Genomic DNA, 21,261 nt, shown 5'->3' with positions numbered 1-21,261 from the left:
CAGCAGTCCACATTTGCAGGACCTTGCTGTCTGGGAAAGGCTTCAGATCATACATTTATATGGCTGTCCTCTCATCATTGTTTAAATAGGACTCTTGCTGTTGACAGCCAAGGTGACCATCAACTGTCTTAGTCACAACACTGGTGTCTATGTGGGAGCCCTGTCAATCACCGTGTACTCAAAGGAGGGTGCCTTAAAGTTGCTAGTTTAACTGCAGGGGTTTTTTTAACCTCACAGTAGGTAACATTCACAAGATGCATCTTCCATGTGGATTCCTTTTTAGTGCTGCACAGTCCTACCAGGCCAGGCTCTTGTTGGGGCTGCCTGGGACCACCCAACCTTTCAGCCCCGTGGGCCAGATGCGTAGCGCGTGCAGGGCCAGCGCAGGTGTCAGGCTGGGGTCCGGCATGTCGGCCCAACCCTGCGTGCCACCCCCGTCCGGTGCGCTGGGGCATGGCATCCAGCCCGCAGGCCCGGCCATTCGGCAGCAGGGGAGCAGCAATTAACACTGAAGTGGCCAGAGATGGGGCACGACTCATTAAGCTGGAGAGTCGAGGCGCAGCGGGACCCACTCTGAACCGCGTGCGCTGAGCAAGGGCCCCGATGCTGCGCAGGCCCCAGCACTACCGTGAAAGAGAACAGGCGCGAGCAGAAATGCACGCAGGGCAGCAGCAGGCCGCTCCTTCCCAGGGCACGGAAAATTACCCAGCTGTCAGTTGTTGGTCTGAGGGCACGGGCAGACAAGACTCTGGGTAAACGGGAGGTTTTTTATTAGACCCACTGAAAAGTTGGAAAAATTGTTCTGTGCAAGTTTTGAGGGAAAACTTTTTGTTTTTAATTATTAAAATCTATCTATATCTCCATCTATCCACATATATGTGTGTGTATATGTACCTGTATATTTAGGTATCCCTTGTTCAGACGAGGAAAACACGCCAGGGCAGGTGCCGCGGGGGAGGAGCTCGGGGCCTGGGCCACTCTGGAGCAAGGCCGTAGCCCCGCCCCCCGCGCTCGGGACCGAAACCGTTGGCCGTTGACACCGTCCCAAGGCAGAGGCGCAGACAGAAAAGAGCCGCGCCCCGATTGGCAGCTGCCCGCTTTCAAACAGGAACGCTCTGGGATTGGTCCGGCCGTTTGTTGGAGTGGACCAATCGGTGCGCAGACCTCAGCGGACCCCGCCCCCACGTCGCGTCCATAAAAGGCGGCAACGCTGACCAAACGCAGTACGCGACGAGCGGCTAGCTGTGGAGGCTCGGGTAGTTGGACGGCGGGAGCGTGCGGATCCGCGCAAGATGGCGGACGGAGACAACAAGAGCACTAACCAGCTGGTGAGCGGCTGGGCCGGGCGGGGGCTGCTTCCGCCTCCGTCCTCCTCGCCCTCAGGCTGATGCACCCGAGCCGGGCGGGGCCTATCCCTACCCCAGCCCCAGCCCCAGCGCCGCCGCCTCGGGCTGCGCTACAGGAACGGGCCGCGCCCGGTCGCCGAGTCCGGCCCTCGCTGTCCCCTGGCTCGGCTCCCCTGGGCCAGTGCCCTGGTGCGCTCTTGGCCTTCCCCCAGGCAGCGGGGAGGCCCCTGTGGCTCAGGGTCCGGCTGCTTCCCTGCCCCACATCGGGCTTTGCTCTTTCTCCTTTCGGCTTTTGACTCCCAGCGCGTGGCTCTTGGCTGGGCCCCTGCCCTAGGCTCTCTCTCTCCCCCGATGGGCCGGGCTGCTTTCTCCTTAGTCTGGACTCTGGGCAGAGCAGCTGACACTGCAGCCCCGTCTGGCGTAGGCCTGTGGCATGTCTGATTCTGTTAGTCTGTAAAATGCATCTCCACTCACTCCAGGGTTTTTATGCTTTTGCTTCAGTGAGACAGGAAGCCTTGAAACAGCTGAGTGTAGAGGCCTTGCTCTGGACAAAGTGGTGAATATGCAGATGGCTTTAAACAGGGGTTCAGGCAGGAACTGAAAATGAGGGCTGGGGAGTCAGAGGTAGTAGCAGAAATAATTGTGGGAGTAAGGGGGAGGGCAGCTCTGAAAAGTGACATTGAGGAACAGAAGGAGTGATATTTTTTTGTCTGTGGTTTCAGACTGGACTTGATGACTTAGAAGGTCCCTTCTAGTTCCTTGTTTTTGAAAAGTGAGGCACTCGAATAGTATTGAGAGTTGAAAGAAGCTCCTAGAAGGAGCTTTGAAGAAGTGTAGTGGGAAGGAAGAAGCAGGAGGAGATGAGAATGAGACTCGGCTAGAAATGGTCTCTTGGAAGCTGGGAGGTGCCGTATGCGGCATAGTTACAATACCTGGGCTAGGGAGGGGAGGTGGCTGAAATTGCCTGGCTTGATGGAAGAGGAGAAAGCTTGGGAGGGGCAAGCATTTGAATGAAGGTTGAGGAGGTGATGGACAGGATGACTTGGCACCTGTTCTTTGCCTGTCTGGATGGGAGAACAAATACACTTGCTATCTGCCTTGTGTGCTGGCAGAAGTCAGGCTATTATCACTGACAGCTTTATTCTAACCTTTGTCCTGCTAAAGTGTGATGGGTAACTTAACGTGAGTTCCCTTTTCTGAGCAATTGCTGGTGACCCCAGATATTGAGGCTATTTCCAGAAAGCTTGAAGTAGATATGCTTATTGTTGGTACAGTTACCTTTAATGTGGAAGGTAGGTGGGGCAGGACATGCATATATATCTGATCTGATAATTGCATCTAGATTTTGATCCTCACTCATGCAGATTTTACACTGACTTATTTGGGTTTTTTGCTTTAAGTTATTTCCACCTTCCCTCTCCCTAGGAAAGTAGATTGTTGGTATCACAAAAAGGGACTTTCCCCATGGAAAGCAAGTTTATCGGCTATATTTAATGCATTACATACGACCTGAGGCAACTGTAAAGAGGCTGGTGTAGGCATTTTTTTTTTAAATTGGATTTCAGTCAGTGTGACTAGTCAGATGTGAAACTACCTTTTTTTCCTATTTTGACCATTTCTGAGTTAACATCACCTTTTGTCATTCATACATATAATTTAAAAGAATGCAAGCCAGAAATTGTTCAGTTTACAGTATTGCATAAATAAATGAAGTACCCAAGTACTCTTGGGTGCTACTCTTGAAAGTGTGTATTTTTAATCCTTTGATTTTCCACTATTAAAAAAATTCCAAATAGACAAAAACCAAAAAACCTAACTCGAAATAGTGGGAAGCCATGAAATACATGTACTAAATACTGGATAGGGTGGGGGACTTGAACTCTTTTTTTAAAAAAAACTAAAAACTGAAGACACTTTTTGAACTCCATTACAAATGCTTTCTCCATTCTGGAGAATCTTGTCTTGAAGACTGACAGACTAGTTAACCTCCCAAACAGAAGTTGTCTTCTTCCCTCCCTCCCTCCCTCCCTGTCTTTTTCTGAAATGATGAGCTTCAGGTTAGGATGCAAAATAGCTTAGGGGATCTAAAGACCCCTTACTTTGGAGGACCTGTTACTACATAATCTGTTGTGAAAATCTTAACCTTACTGTCTTCATTAAAACCACAGGGCTACAGTGCCAAGTTGCATGACTGAGGAAAAACTGGTGGAAAAACATTTAACTGAAAAGGATTGACTGTGTCCAGTACCTATAGAAGAATAATTTATTTCAGTGTGGCTTTGCAAGCACAAATACTTAATGAAAAATTTAGTGCATGTAGTAAATAATTCATCTGTAAGTACCCATGTGACTTGCTAATTAGTGACAACTTTAAATGTCTTTTTATGCAGGCTGCAGAGACTGCCAGCTTGGAAGAGCAGTTGCAAGGATGGGGAGAAGTAATTTTAGTAACTGACAAAATCCTTCGTTGGGAAAAAGTATGGTTTCCACTTGCAGTAATGGGTACTGTTACCTTTGCTTTCCTGTAAGTAGTCTGCATTATTTTTGCCAGAAAATCAACTTTAGCTTTCCCTTTAAAAATACTACCTGGGAAAGTTTTGTTTGTGTGTGTTTTGTCCAGGATCTCTCTTGCTTAAAATTGACAGTAAGGTCTAAAGGTTTTTTTTCATAAGAGCAGTAATAGCAGGAGGGCACATGACATGTTTTGCTCTGAGAGCAGCAGTGACTACATGTTTCACTGATCTTTCTATTTATCCTTTTTGACCTTGGTTGTTAAAAATGTCCTTTATGACTTGCTGTTGCTCTAGCTCTTTACTGCATTCTGACTTCAGTCTGTTTCATGTGCATCCTTTGTATCTCTTGCTTTTTAGTCAGATTTGATATTCTTGTTCTTAATTTAAGCTGTGTTGCTATTTGGCTTGATAGCACTGACAGTTTGGTCTCAAGCCTTGGAGGAATCTTGCTTCTATAGGCTGAGTCTATAAGACTAACAATTTAGGTGTCTTATCCAGGAAACCTACAGTATGTGGCATTGAGAATATAACTTTTTATGATGATGCTTGTATTCTCTTAGTCTTTGTCCTTAGTTGGAGACTAAATAAAGCTGGTTAGGGGTTTGTCCTTGTGGACAGGATTCTGTTCATGAAGTAACAGATTTGCGCGTGCATGTGTTCTCTCGCTCTCTCCAGATGTAGAGTAGTTGTGGAAGCCTAGGGGTACAAATGTTGCAAACTTCTCTTAAGAAGCATTCACAAGGACTTGTCTATAAATCTAAACAGGATGTTCCACAAAATAGTTCTTGAGGTCTGAAGTCAGCTGGAAGCATGCAGAAAGAAGGTCCTAAAAATTGTCTTGCCCACCTCTCTTCCTCCCCGCACAGAAGAACTGACCCATCCCAAATTGTACCAGTTCAGTTTGATTGCTGAGTTGTGTGTGATAGCAAGCTGCTCTGTTGTAGTAGAGCAAAACCAAACAAAATGACACCTTAAGTTCCCTGCTTTAGCAAGGTGGGGGAGGAGGGCAAGTGGAGCAACTGACCCAGGTGCTGAAGTGAAGAGCTGCCAATGGGCACTGCCCAGCTGCTTGGAGAGCAGTGTCTAGCCAGTGAGTTTTGGGGTGGGGGGAAGGGACATGGGGGAGGACAAGCCGAGGCCCCCACATGGAGGGAGGGAGTGGGGCAGAGGCAGGTGGTACCCAGGCAGGGCAGGGTGCAGGATGGAGCTGTGGGTAGCTTGTCGGGAGCGTGGGAGGCTCCTGCTGCTGCTTGTACTCTGGAGGAATGGTGGGGCATGTGCTCCCAGTTCTGTGAATGGGGTGAGGGCGGGCTGCCTGCTGTGGGCTGGCTGCTCTGGCATCTTCTCAGTGGGGAGGCTGGGCCGGGGCTGTGCTTGGGGCAGGTGGTGGTGTGGGTGGGGGGAGGCTATGGCCATCCCAAAATTCACCACAGCCCCCTTTCCCAGCACTACTGCCCACCCTGGGAAGAGGCCAGCACAGCCCTTGGGCCCCAAGCTTGCAGCAGGCAGCCCTCCCTCACCCAGCACACATCTGGGGAGCACATGCCTTCATGCTTCTATTGGGGTGCATGTGGCAGCAGGAGTGGCCCCCCCTTCCCCAACAAGCTGCCCACACCTCTGTCCTGTGCCCCTCCCTGCCCCACCTGGGCAGCACCTGCCCAGCCCTACTCGCTCACTGGGAGCCACAATCTGACTCCCCATGTCTCACTTCCCACCTATGCAGGCGGCACTTGTTGGTAACATTACCCACCTCATCAGCCAAAAAAAGCTGATTGCTGATACTGGCAGTGATAAGAGGAAAATTGACATTACAATATGCACCAATGTATCAGTGGGAAGTATAAGTTTTTCCAGAAAGCTGCAGCCCAGCAGTCATGCTGTATTTGGGTTTTGTGTTTGTTTTTTACAGGATGATCTACTACTTGGATCCATCTGTTCTTTCAGGCGTCTCTTGTTTTGTCATGTTCCTCTGTCTGGCTGACTATCTTGTTCCTGCTCTTGCTCCCAGAATTTTTGGCTCTAACAAATGGTATGTAAAGGCAAAATTAGCAAAAAAATTGTCGGATTTCTTTTCTAAAAACTAAATATCAAATGAGGAACATGGTGGTGAATATTAGGTTAATGGTCTAAAGGATATGAAGGTTGGAGTCAAAAACTTACTAAAGCCTTCCAAAAATAGACTAGTGGATCTATTAAGGAATCCAACATGCCTCTTCAGAGCACAGAGAATGTATGTTGTTGCAGCTATAGTTTTCATGCTCCCTGTCTCTTAAGCTAAAGAAGCTTTTAGGATTTGGTCCAAGTTGCTGTAATGTACTTCAAGGAATTGCCATTGTAGTCTCTTAAACCTAGTGTTTTGGGCCTTACCAGACAGTAGTAAGAGTTAGATTTTTAGGTGGGAATGATATCTAGTGAAGACTTAGATACACAGGGATCTAGAACAGAAATATGGTGGGGGGGGGGGGGGGGAAAGCTAGGCGACTGTGTGGCATTGATGTCTATGCAGTCAGATGGATTGCAAATTGGCTGAGGGGTTATACTCAGTGGTGGTGGACTGGTTATATTAGACCTGGAGGGAAGTGGGCAGTGGGGTCCCCCAGGGCTCGGGCAGTGGGCCCACACTGTTCAGCTTCTTTATTAGTGACTTGGACAATGGGGTAAAAAACACCCTGTTTAAATATGCAGACAACACCAAGATTTGGGGTGAGGTGGGCATGCTAGAAGGGAAGAACAGATTACCGTGGGACCCGGACAGGTTACAGGGGTGGGCAAATGAAAATGGGATAGGGTTCAATACTGACAAGTGCAGGGTGCTGCACTTAGGCAGTAGGAACCAGCAGCATACCTATAGGCTAGAGAACTTCATCGAAAGCACAGTTGCAGAAAGAGATCTCGGAGTCATTATTGACTCCAAGATGAACGTGGGCTGACAATATGAGGGCACTGTCAGTAAGACTAACCATACCTTGTTGTGCATCCACAGATGCATCACAGGCAGGGCCAAGGAGGTGATCCTCCCCCTCTATGCGACACTGGTCAGGCTGCAGCTGGAGTACTGCGTCCAGTTCTGGGCGTCACACTTCAGGAAGGATGTGAACAGCATCCATAGGGTCCAGAGGAAGGCCACTCATATGATCAGGGGGCAGCAAGGCAGGCCGTATGAGTGGAGGCTACTGACCTGAACCTGTTCAGCCTTCACAAGAGAAGGTTGAGGGAGGGCCTGCTGGCTGTCTATAAACTTACTAGGAGGGACCAGTGGGGATTGGGAGAGACCTTGTTCCTCTGAGGGTAACAAGGAAAGCGGCCTTAAGTTGTTAGAGTAGGTTTAGATGAGACACTAGAAAGCACTACTTCAGTCAGGGCGAGTAGGATCTGGAATTAACTTCTAAGGGAAGTGGTGCTGGTTCCTACCTTGGGGTTCTTTAAGAGGAGGCATGATGTTTACCTAGCTGGTGTCATTTTGAACCCAGTTTTCTCTCCTGCCCAGGGGGTCGGACTAGAAGATCTACAAGGTCCCTTCTGACCCTACATCTGTGAATCGATAAGAAGGGATTAAATTTGAATTTAAAAAAAAAAAAAAAAAGACAGACACTAACATGGGTTCCTCTTGGTGCTCAGTGTCAGGTAACAGCTTATACAAGCTAAGTAAAAATTCTAGGCCGGAGTATTGTTAATGTAGTCTGACTTGGATAACTATTTTCAGGTAGTCGTGTACATATTTATGTAGTGATATATGCTATTTAAATAGACTTATTTACAAACATTTATATGCTGACTTCAAGTTCTTCACTTCTCTTAGGGGCAAGTATGAAGTCGATCAAACATAGTACTTCATAGGCAACACAAAACTAAGATGCCACTTACTTGTAGGTCACTTTACAACAGCAACAAAATATTGGCTGTTTTGTCTTTGCTGAAAAAGCAGTGAAATTTTAAATGATTTTTGAAAATCCAAACCTAGGATGTTTGGTACATTATAGAACACTTCAAACATTCCTTTTTTTCCTTTTTCCTCCAATCCCCTCTACGAAGGACCACTGAACAGCAGCAAAGATTCCATGAAATTTGCAGCAACTTGGTAAAAACACGTCGCAGAGTTGTTGGCTGGTGGAAACGGCTCTTCGTGCTAAAGGAAGAAAAGCCTAAAATGGTAGTGTGTGTCGGTCTCCTCAGTTGAGCAAAATCAATTGAACTTTATATCTTAAGGCATAAAATGGCATCCTGCTTTAGTGTGACCACTGTGATTTGCAACTTATAATGCATGTGATTTGTGTACCTTGCCACTTAAGGTTTGAACAATTTCTAAATCGGTAGCCATCTCTTTAATGTGAAATTTTGTAAATGTAAGGAAAACAACCTGGAAACCCAGACTGAGTCAACCTTAAGGCAGATGCTGCTTTTGGGAAATACTCTATTATGTAGACCCCTTAAGGTGTGGTGTAGGTGCATTTCTGAAATTCTAGCTTAAACAGTTTTGGCTAAAAGCCTTGCACCGCTCAGTTCTCATAAATATTATGTTAACTAAAATTAATATTGGGGTGCTTTCGTAAAATACGTCCAGAGAGAAATGGGACAGCTGACATAAAGAGAAACAGTCAGATTACCGATTTTTTTTTTAAATCAAAAGGCCTTTTCAGTTTGTCCACCTGAAATGTAGCTTGTTTAAAGGTGTAAGTAGTGGGCATGTCAAACACTTTTTTTCTTTTTTTAAACTTGAATTAATTTTTACTGAATCAGGTGGGCTGCTTGAGGACTTCCAACCAAGCTCTTGGTAATCTTATTTTTATTTTCTCTTTCTCTCTCATTTGTAGTACTTCATGACTATGCTTTGTTCTCTTGCTGTAGTTGCTTGGATAGGGCAGCAAGTTCACAATCTCTTCCTCACCTACCTTGTTGGTAAGTATATCTTGCAATATAGTTGCAAGAAAGCATTGTGTGAAAACAGTTTGAGAACCACTGCACTAAACCATGGAGCACACCCTCCTGCAGGGGTATGTGGAGAAACATTGGGGGATGTGCAGTGCAATGCAGGGAAGAAGTTTTCAAGAAGCTGGTGCCTCTGCAGCCTGGCGGAGGGATGTGGGAATGGGGAACCCTGGGCAGGTGGCTACACCTCCAGGAGTTTGGTGCATGAGGCATGTGGCCTAGAGCTACAGCAGGGCTGAGGCAGGAGGTGCTGGAGATGTGGTGGGCGGACTGAGCTGAGCTGCGCTGCAGTGGCTGCTAGGATGAGGGATAGGGCACCCTGTGCCTGGCTGTGCTGCTGCTCTGGGGTGGGGGCAAACAAAATTGAAAATTGAAGGGAAGTGGGGAGGGAGGGGTTTCAGCTTAAAGTTTGAAAACTGCTGTTCTAGTGGGAAACTTTTCTCCACCTCTTAAACAACTTATTGTTCTATAATTAGGATGACTGTAATTTTAGGGAAATTCAGGATGGGGTAAGTAATTCCAGGATGGGTCCTACCATGTATTCACCATGCCTCTGCATTGCCCTTCCTGTACAGATGCATGTAATTACACAGATATTGTTATGACCCAATGGCTTCCAGGATCCTTGATGGCAGAGCAAGGCCAGATGGGATAGTGGGAGGCCTGTGGCTGGGCTTCATCCTATGCATACAGAGGCTGGACCCAATGGAGTGGCACCCCCTGCCCCCACTGCTAGCAGCTGCCCAGGGGTGCTATGTGCAGCCTGGGCCTTGGCAACAGCTGCAGCAGTGGGGCATGAGGCTGCTGGTAGCAGGGGAAGAGGTGCTGTGTGGCTGCACAGTATGGGCTGGTGGAGCTGCACAGGGGCTGTTCCCAATTAGGTTCAGCCTCTGCGTACTGGAGATAAAGCGTGGCTATGGGCCTCTGTGCTGTCCTGCTCAGCATTGCTTCACCATCCTTGCTTGCCCACATGGATGTGCAAATCCTGGCCCTGGCTCCCTCCCCCAGCCTGTCCTGCTCTAGGCAGGAGAAGCATTCCTTAGCCCAGCCCAGCCCCCTGACTCCAGCCTGCTTAAGAGGAGCCAGACTGAGCATGTGCTGGCAGGGTAGCACCAATCCAGGACTTCAGTTTCAATTCTCACCATCTGGCTGGGACAGCCTGTGAAGTCTGGGGCTGTCCTGGCCAAACCAGGACATATGGTCACACAGCCTATAACAGGACCTAACTCTTTGATCACTTCACTGGAAAGCTTCCACAAAAAAGGGTGGGGAGGGGGCCAATATAAAGTGTGGTTACTAGGGTTTAATGAGAGCTTGGTGATGCAAAGTGAAGGGAGCTTTAAAAGAATGCTGTTAAATAACTTGAGCCCTTTTTTTTTCCTAGTGAGTGTGTTGTTGCTGTTTCCTGGATTAAACCAACATGGAATCATTACAAAGTATGTTGGAATGGCAAAAAGGGAGATAAACAAACTTCTCAAGCAAAAGGAAAAGAAAAACGAATGAAGCCTTGCTTGCTATTTCTACAGCATAAGGTCTCCTGGGGAACAGCTTCTAGAATGCTTATGTATATTTCAGATATATTAGAATAAGTTGTTCTGCTTATTGGCTTAAATTTAAAATTGGCTCCCTGTTCAGCAGAAATATCATTCTTGCAACATCTATGGGTTTGTCTCACTCCTGCACTGTTGATCACACATCACCTGTAGTCTCCTAATGATCGTATCGGGGGAAATGGCCATCTTATACTTGGGGAGCTGCACTGAACTTACTCAACATCTACACCAAGTAAGACGTCCCTCTATCAGATACTGAAGAAAAACAAGAAATGGCAGTATTGTATTACAAGTAGCATCTTTATAAAGAAGTTAGTTTTGACCTGCTGGCATAGCAAGTAGTGTTTAAGTATGTACTTAAAGAACTGATTCTGTTGGTGTGGAGACTTTGTTACTACTAATTGTGGTGAAAAGAGAACAATTAACTTTCTTCATTCCTGTTCAGGTCTTTCTGTGGCTGTTTTTCACAGACATGAGCTGAAGATGATTCCATGGCCTTGCTAAAGTTTTTGTACTTAATTTCTGTTCAGCTTAGTTGCATAGACCTAGATTATTTCTGCCAAATTGGGCTCCAGAAGACTTAAATTTGAGCTTAGTCATTAGCTGTATAACATTCAATCATTGCACTGACACTGTAGCGGCTGAGTTGGGGGTACACTCTTAAGTCAGTTGTTCTGAAAACTGCTGTAGTTGTGGAACCATATCTGGTTTTACCAATGTTTTTCTAGACACAGAATCACTTTGAAGGTATCAGATTTGTTTGTCTTGTAAATATGCCTGTCTCCTAAATTACTTGTGCTTTAATGATAACCTCCTTCTAAAAACTGCTTTTTCTTTTCAGAAAAGCAAAAAGCTGATGTGTATTAAAGCATAATGGTGTTTTAAAAGTTGAGTTTTTGTTTTAAAATAAGTTTGTTTTTTTTTTTTTTCTTCCATGTCTGTGTTAATTGTAAAACAGATAAATATAGACTTCATGTTTTTTGAAGATTATCTCTCTAATATTCCTGCTGTTTGGTCTTTGCTAGGCTGGGGGCAAGAATAATGCCTGAGTGTCACAGATAGTTTTGGTGCACAGAGCTATTATGTCAGGTCATTAGTACATAGTTTCTTAAACAAGAGGCTGTCTTCCATAAAACTACTGATTTTTATGCTAATAGAAGCTTGAGAAAATGGTGCGTCCTTCTCTTGAAAAGGAGTACTTATCTAACAGAAATAATGGCTATGCCAAAGAGCATGTGAGCAGGGGCTCTTACTGTCTAGTTTACTCCACAGTAGAGGTTGGAATTGTTTGACTTCAAGTAGCTGCTGATGAAGTTGATCCTGGCCAGTTTATGGGACTTGTGAATAATTTGTCAAGAGGGGGCTTATGAAGATGACAAATCAGTATGTGTCCTGTTGCTACAATGTTAGAAACTACAGAAGAAATGAATTGCTGCAATACTGAAACTTGCTAATTTTTCAAAGTTTGCAATATTAGGACTGTTGCTAAATCCTAAGATAAGCAAAATACAGTGGTTTTTCTTGGAAGATGTGACTGTGAAGAAAACATTCTTAAAATTAAATTCTGTAGACCAGTAGTACTCAACCTCTTGGCCCTGCAGGACAGACGAATGGCATGAGGTTCATCCACCAGCTGGATCTGGCCCTGGGGCCTGGCACCACTCCCTCCCTCCTCCCATGTACTGGAATTGGGCATCCCATTCAGTGTGCAAGGTCCTGGAACTCCCTATGGGTCCAGAAGCATGGTACCATTTCCCCCACCACCACATTTCTGGACTCATAGGGAGCCCCACAGGCCAGATGACACAATGCTGCAGGGTGGGTCTGGCCTGTGGGCCAGGGATTGAGCACCCCTGCTCTACACAACAAGAGTTTGGGGTGGTTTGAGCTTTCAATTGCCTAATCTGAAAATTGTGCTGATAACCAGATTTTTAAAGGTCTTTTGCAAAACTCTCCGCAGGGGTAACTCTGGGCACATCTACAAGTGCACATTTACTATGCAGTAACCAAAATTACTATGCAGTAAATCTAACAACTTATGTTGATTTGAGCATAAATTTGATACCTGCATGATGCAGGTATCAAACGCTACACGCAATTAGTTACCGCGCAGTAATGCACATGTAGATGCCTTTCTGCGCAGTAACGCTGTGTGGACAGACTTTATTCCCAAATCGGTACATGCAGTGTTAATGCGCTTTTGTTTTTTTTTTTTTAAAACCTGCATATGCAGATGCTGGCCTATTTCTACTTACTGCACAGCAAATTTTAAGCTAGAGTAAATGCATGTGTAGACTTGTTCTCTGGAGGAAACCTTGTAATAGAAGCAGCAATCATTCTGAGTCCAAACTTGTCAAGTAGCAGAGCTGTGTTTAAATACTCTGTGGCCGTGGTTTTCAACCTCTGGGAATCTGCAGACTGTCTAAGGAGTTCACGAAAGATGACTTCAATCAAAAGTATGTGAATACTCATACTTACAATTCAACGGGGTCCCTCCCATTTGAAAATTTTTTAGGAGTCTAGAAACAAAGAATTGAAAACCACTGCTCTTCTAGCACAGCTTTGGAAAAGACGTATATCACCACCTCCCACTGAACCCTGCCTAACAAACCCCCTAGCCCATGGCCATGAGATAGTGAAGTGACTTAAAGGATATGTATGTTTGTGGGTGGTGTATGTGTTTTGTTTTTTGTTTTTTTTCTTTGTGTCTCTGTTTGTTTGTTTGGGGTTTTTTTGGTGGATGTTTCCCTTGTGTCATCCAAGGTGGTGGTTGTGTAAGGAAGGAGTGTGGCACCACTTAAAAGTGGTATAGTACTCCTACCAAACCATTGGTCCTTTTTGAATACTAGTGTATGGTATAAGCTAACTGTGTTCATGGTGTTGGGGAGACTTGAGTTGAGGTAAAAATGTTATGCCTTGCAAATGAGTAACCACCTCCAAAAAAAAATTCCACATTCCAGATTCTACTGTTACAATTCCACACCATATAGCTAAATAAAGTATTCTTACCCTGCTCTGCCTTGAGTTTATTTTACAGTTCTTGTTTCTCTTCTGTTTTAATATCGGTCTTTTTTTTTTCCTCCCTAGGTTTTGAGTGCAAATAAACTTTAGGGAATGTTGCATAAAACAACCAGAAGTAAACTGTGGTTTCTGAAATTTACAAAAGTGTTTCTGGTTAGTTCACTTAATACCTTTTTATCAGTTTTCATGTAGGATTGAATCATTTTCCTCACTGACCACTCAAATTTAGTTGGTTGTTTGTTAGTATATTTTATAAGAATACGCATACATATTCTTTCAGGATCTACTTTTGTAGCTGAAATCCAGTGTTGCTGGGAGCAGTACAAGTCTTGACTTGAAAGAGCCAGGATTTTACTTCATATTGGTAATTCTGCATAGTAGATCTATGAAGTCCTGTGATAGTTCATGAGTTGATAAAGGACTACAGCCCTTTGTGTCTGTTTAGATTTTAGAACAATGTTTAGTCATGATTGGCTGAACTGCTGAGTCACTTCTCAAATTTCACGGAAGGGTTGCAGAATGCAAGCTTCACCTTCATTATTAAAAATAAAGCCTTGCATGATGCAGTTTGCTTCACAATGAAATATGTGTAGCCTTAATATGAACAAAAAATTGAGTTAAAGCATGAAGTCTATCTTCAAAACAGTAAAAATTAGAATGTATTACTTTTGGGAAACTAAACTGAAGAGAGAAAAAATATTTGCCCTTAATTCTGGACCTCTGGCTTTTTTGCCTGTATAAGGTAGTTATTTGTACTTGTTTCTTCAGGTGTAGCTGGGCTCCCAGTTTTAGTAAGACATCTCCTTGACTGAAATGTCAAGATAAAGCTGCTGGTTGCTAAAAGAAACTTGTTTGTTTTCCCCAAGCTAACAATTGCATTACTGTGCTTCAAATATACTAACTGAATGACAAAGTGGTTAAGATTTTTTTGTTTTAACATGGTGATCAGTTCCTTCCAAGTGTTTTGTATTAAATTCTATTACTACATTTCTTTGTACATTTCTTGGGTGTGAAGACTAGTTGGTAGGCCTGTGCACCATCTGCCATAAAGCTGGCAAGTCAGTCAGCAACACAGAAGTCCTTGACTTCAGAAAAGCTGACTGACAAGCTCAGAAGGCTTGTCAGTGAGGCCCTAGGGACCATGCCCCCAGGGAGAGGGTAGTTCAAGAAGGGTGGTTGCTCCTCAAGGGAGTGATCCTCAGTGCATAAGCTAAATCTATTCCATCTCAAAGGAAAGGCAGCAAGAGGGCACAGCAGCCACCCTGGCTCTCTAGGGACCTAGCAGACATAGGGCTAAAAAGAAAAGCCTACAAAGGATGGAGGATGGGATTCATCTCCAAGGAGGATTATTCTGCGCTGGTCTGGTCCTGCAGGGAGCAAACCAGGAAAGCCAAGGCTGCAACTGAACTCCAACTACCTTCAAGCATCAAGGACAATAAAAACTCTTTCAGATATGTGGGGAGCTGGAAGAAAAGCAAGGGCAACATTGGACCCCTGCTGAATCAAATGAGGCAACTGACACCCAGGAAAAAGTCAACACATTAAATGAGTACTCTGTTGGTCTTTCATCAGTCCCATGGGACACCCATGCCAGCTACAGGACAGGGTGGTCCGGGTGGGGGAGATCCCCCTGCCTTCCATAAATGCTGACCTTGAGAAGAAGGTAGCCAGCTTCTCAAGATGTTCCAAGTCAGCCGGCCCTGACAATCTACACCCCAGGGTACTCAAGGAGCTGGTGAGCGTCATTGGCCAGCCCCTGGCATGGATCTTTGAAAACTCCTGATGCTCTGGTGTAGTGCCCAACTCCTACTTCTATGATTCTATCCCAGGGAAGATCTTAGAAAAGTTTATTAAAGAGGCCATCCTTAATGGACTGGCCAAGGCCATCATCCTAAGAGAGAGGTCTTGTTTGACCAACACACAACAAACCTGTGCTGGCTATCTCATTTCCTTCTATGACCAGGTGACCTGTCACCTGGACAAGGGAGAAGAGATTTGATGTATATCTTGACTTCAAAAAAAGCCTTCAATATGGTAGCCCATGATCACCTCTTGGCAAAACTGGCCAATTGTTGCCTTGGGTCCACCATGATCTGCTGGCTGGGAAATCTGGCTCTGTGGTCGGACTCGGAGAGTTGTAATTGATGGCAGTCACTCATGGTGTCCTGTGACCAGTGGGGTCCCCCAGGGCTCTGTCCTTGGACCCATATTGTTCAACATCTTCATTAATGATGTGGACGCTGGAGTCAGAAGTGGACTGGCTGAGTTTGCAGACTGATACCAAACTTTGGGGCAAAGCATCCACATCAGAAGACAGGTGGGTGATCCAGGCTGACCTGGACAAGCTCAGCAGATGGGCGGATGAGAACCTGATGGCGTTTAACACTGAAAAATGCAAGGTTCTCCACCTTGGGAAGAAAAACCTGCAGCATCCTTATAGGCTTGGCAGTGCTACGCTGGCTAGCAGTATAGAAGAAAGAGAGTTGGGGGTCATCATTGACCATAAGATGAACATGAGGCTGCAATGCGATGCTGCGGCTACTAAAGCAACCAAAACATTGGCTTGTATCCATAGATGCTTCTCAACCAAATCCCAGGATGTCATTCTCCCCTTGTACTTGGCCTTAGTGAGGCCGCAGCTGGAGTACTGCGTCCAGTTTTGGGCTCCACAATTCAAAAAGGATGTGGAGAAGCTTGAGAGAGTCCAGAGAAGAGCCATGTGCATGATCAGAGGTCAGGAAAACAGACCTTACAATGATAGGCTGAGAGCCATGGGGCAGGCTCAGGAGTGATCTGATGGCCCACCTATACATTTATCAGGAGTGACCACCAGGATCTGGGGGAATGTTTGTTCACCAGAGCACCCCAAGGGATGATGAGGTTGAATGGTCATAAACTACTGCAAGACCGTTTCAGGCTGGAAACGAAGAAGAATTTCTTTACTGTCCGAGCCCCCAAGGTTTGGAACAGCTTGCCATCGGAGGTGGTTCAAGCACCTACATTGAATACCTTCAAGAGCAAATTGGATGCTTATCTTGCTGGGAACCTGTGACCCCAGCTGACTTCCTGCCCTTTGGGCGGGGGCTGGACTCAATCTTCCGAGGTCCCTTCCAGCCCTAATGTCTATGAAAGTGGCAAGTATTCGTTGTTTTGTTCTGGTGGGTTTTTTGTTTGCTTTTGGATTTGGATGGACTGATTTGAATAACTGTCCTGATTTTGTTGTTGTTGTTTTGAGTCATCGAATTCTGGTTCGGAGATTTGGCCACCGAACTGGGCTGTATCTCCTCTGAATCAGAGGCAGAGGTGGCAGTGGCAGTGCTGAGGGTGTGTTGGCAGCAGGGCCCCCCCCATGCAGTGCAGGGCAGTGAGGATTGGCCTCCCCTGCCTGGCATCTTCTTACCAGCTGTTGCATTGCATGGGTGCAGAGCAGCTCAGTAGGGCACCATGCACTGTCCCAGAGCTGGGGCAGCTCCAGCAGTCATCCAAAACCCAGCAGTGCTGCGCCCGAGTGGCCCTGGCGCTCAGACGGTGTGTAAAGCCCCAAGCTGCACTGTACCCATGTGATGTGACAGCTGCCGTGGTGGGGGGTGCTGCTGCTGCTGCAGCCAGTGAGTGTGGTGGGAGGGAGGGTCACTTTTTTAAGTGCTAGGATTCTTGGGGAGTAGGCAAGGGATGGGCTAGGGGAGCCAGCAGGGTATGGGACTGGGTGGGGTTCCCCCCATGGTCTCTTTCCCCTCCTGGCACCCTCTCCCCTGCCCCCTACTTACTGGCACAGAGCCTGGGTCCAGCTCCCTGTGGCAGCAAGCATCTCCAAATCCATTCAGAGGCTTTCTTGTAATGGGTCTCCCCATTTTTCTTTTCTCCAGTTCAGATTCAGGGATTCAGCCCTTGAATTGGGCTGAATCTTCTGAAATGAATCTGCTACTGAAGCTTCACACAGCCCTACTAGTTGGTCACCCATAGAAAAACTAGTTTGCTGTCTTTTTAATTTTTAGCTATTAAGTTGCATTATAATAGCTGGGGCAGATGCTTACAGTGATGTTAGATGGAGCCACATTATCCTCTTAAGAGTCTTGCAGTGTGTTCTGTGTAGGCAGCCCTTCACATCTATGTGGAGCTTGTTCTGCAAGAGTTGGTACAATTTAAGCAGCATTAGAGTAGGCTTGTGATTTTTGAAGAAGGCCGGGGGGGTTCACACTGTACTAGTCCATGAGCTAAAATTTAGAAATTACTCAAGAAAATACAATTGGAAAAAAAACAAATCAAACTCCTCTTATCTTAATAGGCATATGCTTCATGGAAAGTAACACCCTAAAGAATTGCATATCTGTGCTACTAAAATTTAAAATCAATATTAATACTGAATATACTTTTTTCCTAAAGTAAAACCTTTACACGGGTAAACTTACTAACATAGCTAGACTATTATAATGCCATAATAACTTTGGGATAACTCCCTGTGGATATAGTACTGGAGTAAGGTTGCCCATCCAAACCAATAAAGTGGTATAGCTCAAGTGGGAAAAATATCCAGTAAAATTTCCATGGGAACAAATCCTGGTTGTAAAGTGTTTTGAGCCACAATACCAAATCCAAACATCTTAGGTGAAGCAGCTGAAACCTGATTTTTCTTCCAGCTTCAGGATGTCAAAACGCCAACATTTCAGGGACCTGTTGACAGCATGAAATGTTTAATACCACTGATTGCATAAAGGTTTCAAGAAGGGAATAATTAAGTAAATTGTAATGTCAGTTATAAGTTACAGTACCTTTTAGTACTAGTCATGGTACAAAACCAAGAATAAAAATAGCCTCTGTCCTAAATATGCTTTATAAATTATGTAACGGATCAAGCTATTTTCCAAAAAGTTACTTAGATGTGTTCTGAAAACAGCAAGAGAGAAACCTAGCATTTGTGCCTCATTTCAAATGTGTCACTCCAGAATGGGGCAGCATATTCCAGTATCTTTTCCCAGTGTTGCTCACAGTTACCTCAGTTCAGTACACTGTTGTTCATCTAGCTAAGAAATCACATTAGCTCTTCTCACCATAACATAATACTGAAAGCGTATGTTAGTAACTTGTCTGTTGTGACTCTTAAACCTCTCAGAGTTGCTAATTTCCAGGGTAGTGCCCCATTTGCGTTCTTTGATCCTTAATGTATAATTTTGCATTTGGCTATATTAAAATGGTTTTTGGTTGGCTGCTACTATGTGATCCAGACCAATATTTAACTGTCTTGTTTTGATTTGTTAATTACCAGTGATCTAGCTTTTCTATTTGCCACGGAAAAACCTGGTAAAACCTAGATTTTTCTAAGTTTTAAGGAGCAAAATCCAAATGTTCTCATTTTGAGGTGGCAAAACCTGTATTTTCTCCTTTTTGAAGGAGAAAACTGGGAAATGCTGGGTTTCCCCTTGCAGGCTGGCAAGAGCCCTCAGACCCTCACAGGCTGGAGAAATTGGAGAAGGGAGGTCAGGCAGGTGGTGCCATATGTGTGTATATACACACATGGCAGGTAGCCTGGAGAGCAGCTCCCACAGAAGTCCTGTGTGGGGGAGAAGGGTGGGGTGGGAAATAGAGGCCCCCATTGGGAGGGAGTTGCAGCTGCAGGGCCCAGGTAGGGAGTGGGATGGAGCCATGGGTGGCTCATCCGGAGGCAGGTAGGGCCTGATGTGGCAGGGCAGAGCAGGATGGGGAGGCTCAGTGCTGCTGCTGCAAGCCCTGCGCTGCTATGACAAAGTGTCCCCTGCTTGCCTGGCTGTAGTGGGAATGGGGGCACAGTTGTGCCCCTCGCTACTGCTTGGTGGCTAGGGGGTGCCTACCCAGCCCTGACTTTCCATGAACTCTGATTTTTTCCATAATAAAACCCCCCAAATCATATGGCAAAACTTATAAGTATTTAGAATTATAGTGATTTGAGGCACTGGTAGGCTTCCAATTTGCTTTAAAGTTGTAAACATATCAATAAAGTGTGTTCAACTGATACTTGAACATATAGTGGCATTTCATTTTAATCACGGAAAAATGGAACTTTGAGCATTTTAATAGGAGAATTTGCAGTTTTTAAATGGACAAAACCATGATCCCTATTAATTACAGCTGTGCTCAGCTGTTCCTAAGCTGCAATTTCTATCAACAGTGATTTCATGTACTTACAGATTTTTTTTATTTTTTTTTTAACAAAAATGTTCACTCCCATTGTGTTGGCTAATTTTTAATTTATGTAATGTATTTTACTACTACTATATAGTTGAAGGCTTCAATCTGAATTCCTGTGGTGCTTAGTCAAACACCTGAGAGTCTAAGCATATTACTCTTCTGTACTTTGTCAATTTTAAAGTTTTCAAAAAGCTGTTTTCCTTCAGCATTGGGGATTGAGGCCTGCTGTATTCCCATTCTTTAAATCTTCATCCAGGTGATCCTCAACTAGCTTTTCCATTCTTTTGTCCAGCATTGATATCAGGCCAAGTTGCTTTCCACTGCCTGGATCAACCCATTTACTCCCCCCCCCTTTTTTTTAACATTGGCACTATTTAAATTCTTGTCCCCTTTTCTGGAATTTCCCTTCCATGCTAAGATTTATTTAGCATAAGAAGGATGTAGCACCGAAGATCCAGAAATAATGTGAGAGGCAAGGATTTCCTGTGGTGAGAACTTTTATGACAGTAGTTCTCAACTTTGTACCAAGACCCATTTGCAAACATTAGGGGCCAGTCTCATGTAGTGCCCCTATCCCCAGCCCCTAGCTACACAGCATGAGAGGCAGGATGGGGTGGGTGGAGCTCGGTGGCCCCTCTTGCTGGAACTCTGCAAGGGAAAAGCCCCCATTTTCCATGTTTTTTTCTGTTAAGGGAGAATCCATTTCTTAAGTTTGTTCACAACCCTTTCATATGTTGTTACAAGCCTCTTTGGGCCACAGCCCACAGGTGAGAAATGCTGTTTTCTAGGACCTGCTATATATCTGGGCCAGAGTTACTGGGTTTCTGGTTGTAGCTGTGTTGGTCTAAGGATATAGGTAGGCAAGGTTCTTTCATTAGACCAACTGAGTAGTTGGAACAAAGTTCTTTGTAAGCTTTTGGATGCAATCACCCTTTTTCAGGCACAAAGAGTCTCTGCTGGTCTAAGACTCCAAGGCATGAGCTGTGCTAAATAAGTGCAACATGATGTCAGTGAGAACTTAAATGTATGGAAGTACAGTTGATTAAAAAATGTTTTCCTAATTTCTACCCATTTACAGTTTTAATTGTTATGAGCCTCTTTCTACTATCCACATACTGCATAAAAAATTTTGAGAGCAAACTGTAGTCCTACTACTGGCAGCAGTGGGAGAGACGCAGCCAACTCCACCTGGAAAAGAAAAGAGACGCTTGGCACAGGCTGTTCAAAACCTCCGCGGGCCGGGAAGTGGGGGGTGGTGGGGGAGAAGAGGAGGCCAGCGCCGTGATTGGACTTGAAGATGGCGAGAAGGGCAGCGACAGGATCAGCACCACCGCAGCGACAAGGAGTGACTGAACTGAGAAATTAGGAAAACAAAAGGTCAAGCGGGGGGGAACTAAAGGTGAGTCGAGGACCACCTCGCGGACGGAGCTCAGCCCATCACGCAGCCGGCCACGGGCACCCCCTGCCTCCCGCGAGTCGCATTTCCAGGTGAAGTGTTGAGCCAGGAGCCTCCGCTCGGGGCGTAGGAAGAGTGGGTGCGCCGCTCCCCGCGGCGGCCGGGCCCCTTCTAGCCGCGAGCGCGACGGACGCTAAGTTTGCTCCTCTGCACTTGCCATCGCGGCGCCGCTTCCCGGAAGCGTCCGGGTTGCTATAGCTACCAGGCGGCGCGCGTGGCTTACTTCCCGGAACTGCCCCGAGGCGGCTGTCGCTCTCGGCCAGTCACAGGAGGGAAAGCCTGTT

At 45.6% G+C, this 21,261-nt stretch overlaps 1 protein-coding gene across 1 annotated transcript; it reads left to right on the top strand.

Annotated features, from left to right (window-relative positions):
- The first annotated feature begins 1,176 nt into the window (after positions 1–1,176).
- On the top strand, positions 1,177–13,351 carry ARL6IP1 (ARL6 interacting reticulophagy regulator 1). The gene is made up of 6 exons (XM_090024765.1): positions 1,177–1,328; positions 3,737–3,870; positions 5,769–5,888; positions 7,892–8,009; positions 8,671–8,755; positions 10,170–13,351. The coding sequence occupies exons 1-6, from the start codon at positions 1,293–1,295 to the stop codon at positions 10,286–10,288; spliced, it is 612 nt and encodes a 203-aa protein (XP_089880891.1). The 5' UTR covers positions 1,177–1,292; the 3' UTR covers positions 10,289–13,351.
- Positions 13,352–21,261: the final 7,910 nt, after the last annotated feature.

Source organism: Crocodylus siamensis, chromosome 12 (assembly GCF_052110815.1).
Source record: "Crocodylus siamensis isolate JL-2025a chromosome 12, ASM5211081v1, whole genome shotgun sequence".
NCBI lineage: Eukaryota > Metazoa > Chordata > Crocodylia > Crocodylidae > Crocodylus > Crocodylus siamensis.
The sequence above is the reverse complement of the archived record's forward strand: the minus strand, read 5'-3'. Positions and strand labels throughout refer to the sequence as shown.

Coding starts and splice junctions, on each gene's coding strand:
- ARL6IP1 (XM_090024765.1), top strand. CDS start 1,293: ATGGCGGACGGAGACAACAAGAGCACTAACCAGCTG. Junction 3,871..5,768: donor ACTGTTACCTTTGCTTTCCT/GTAAGTAGTCTG, acceptor TGTTTTTTACAG/GATGATCTACTACTTGGATC. Junction 8,756..10,169: donor CTTCCTCACCTACCTTGTTG/GTAAGTATATCT, acceptor TTTTTTTCCTAG/TGAGTGTGTTGTTGCTGTTT.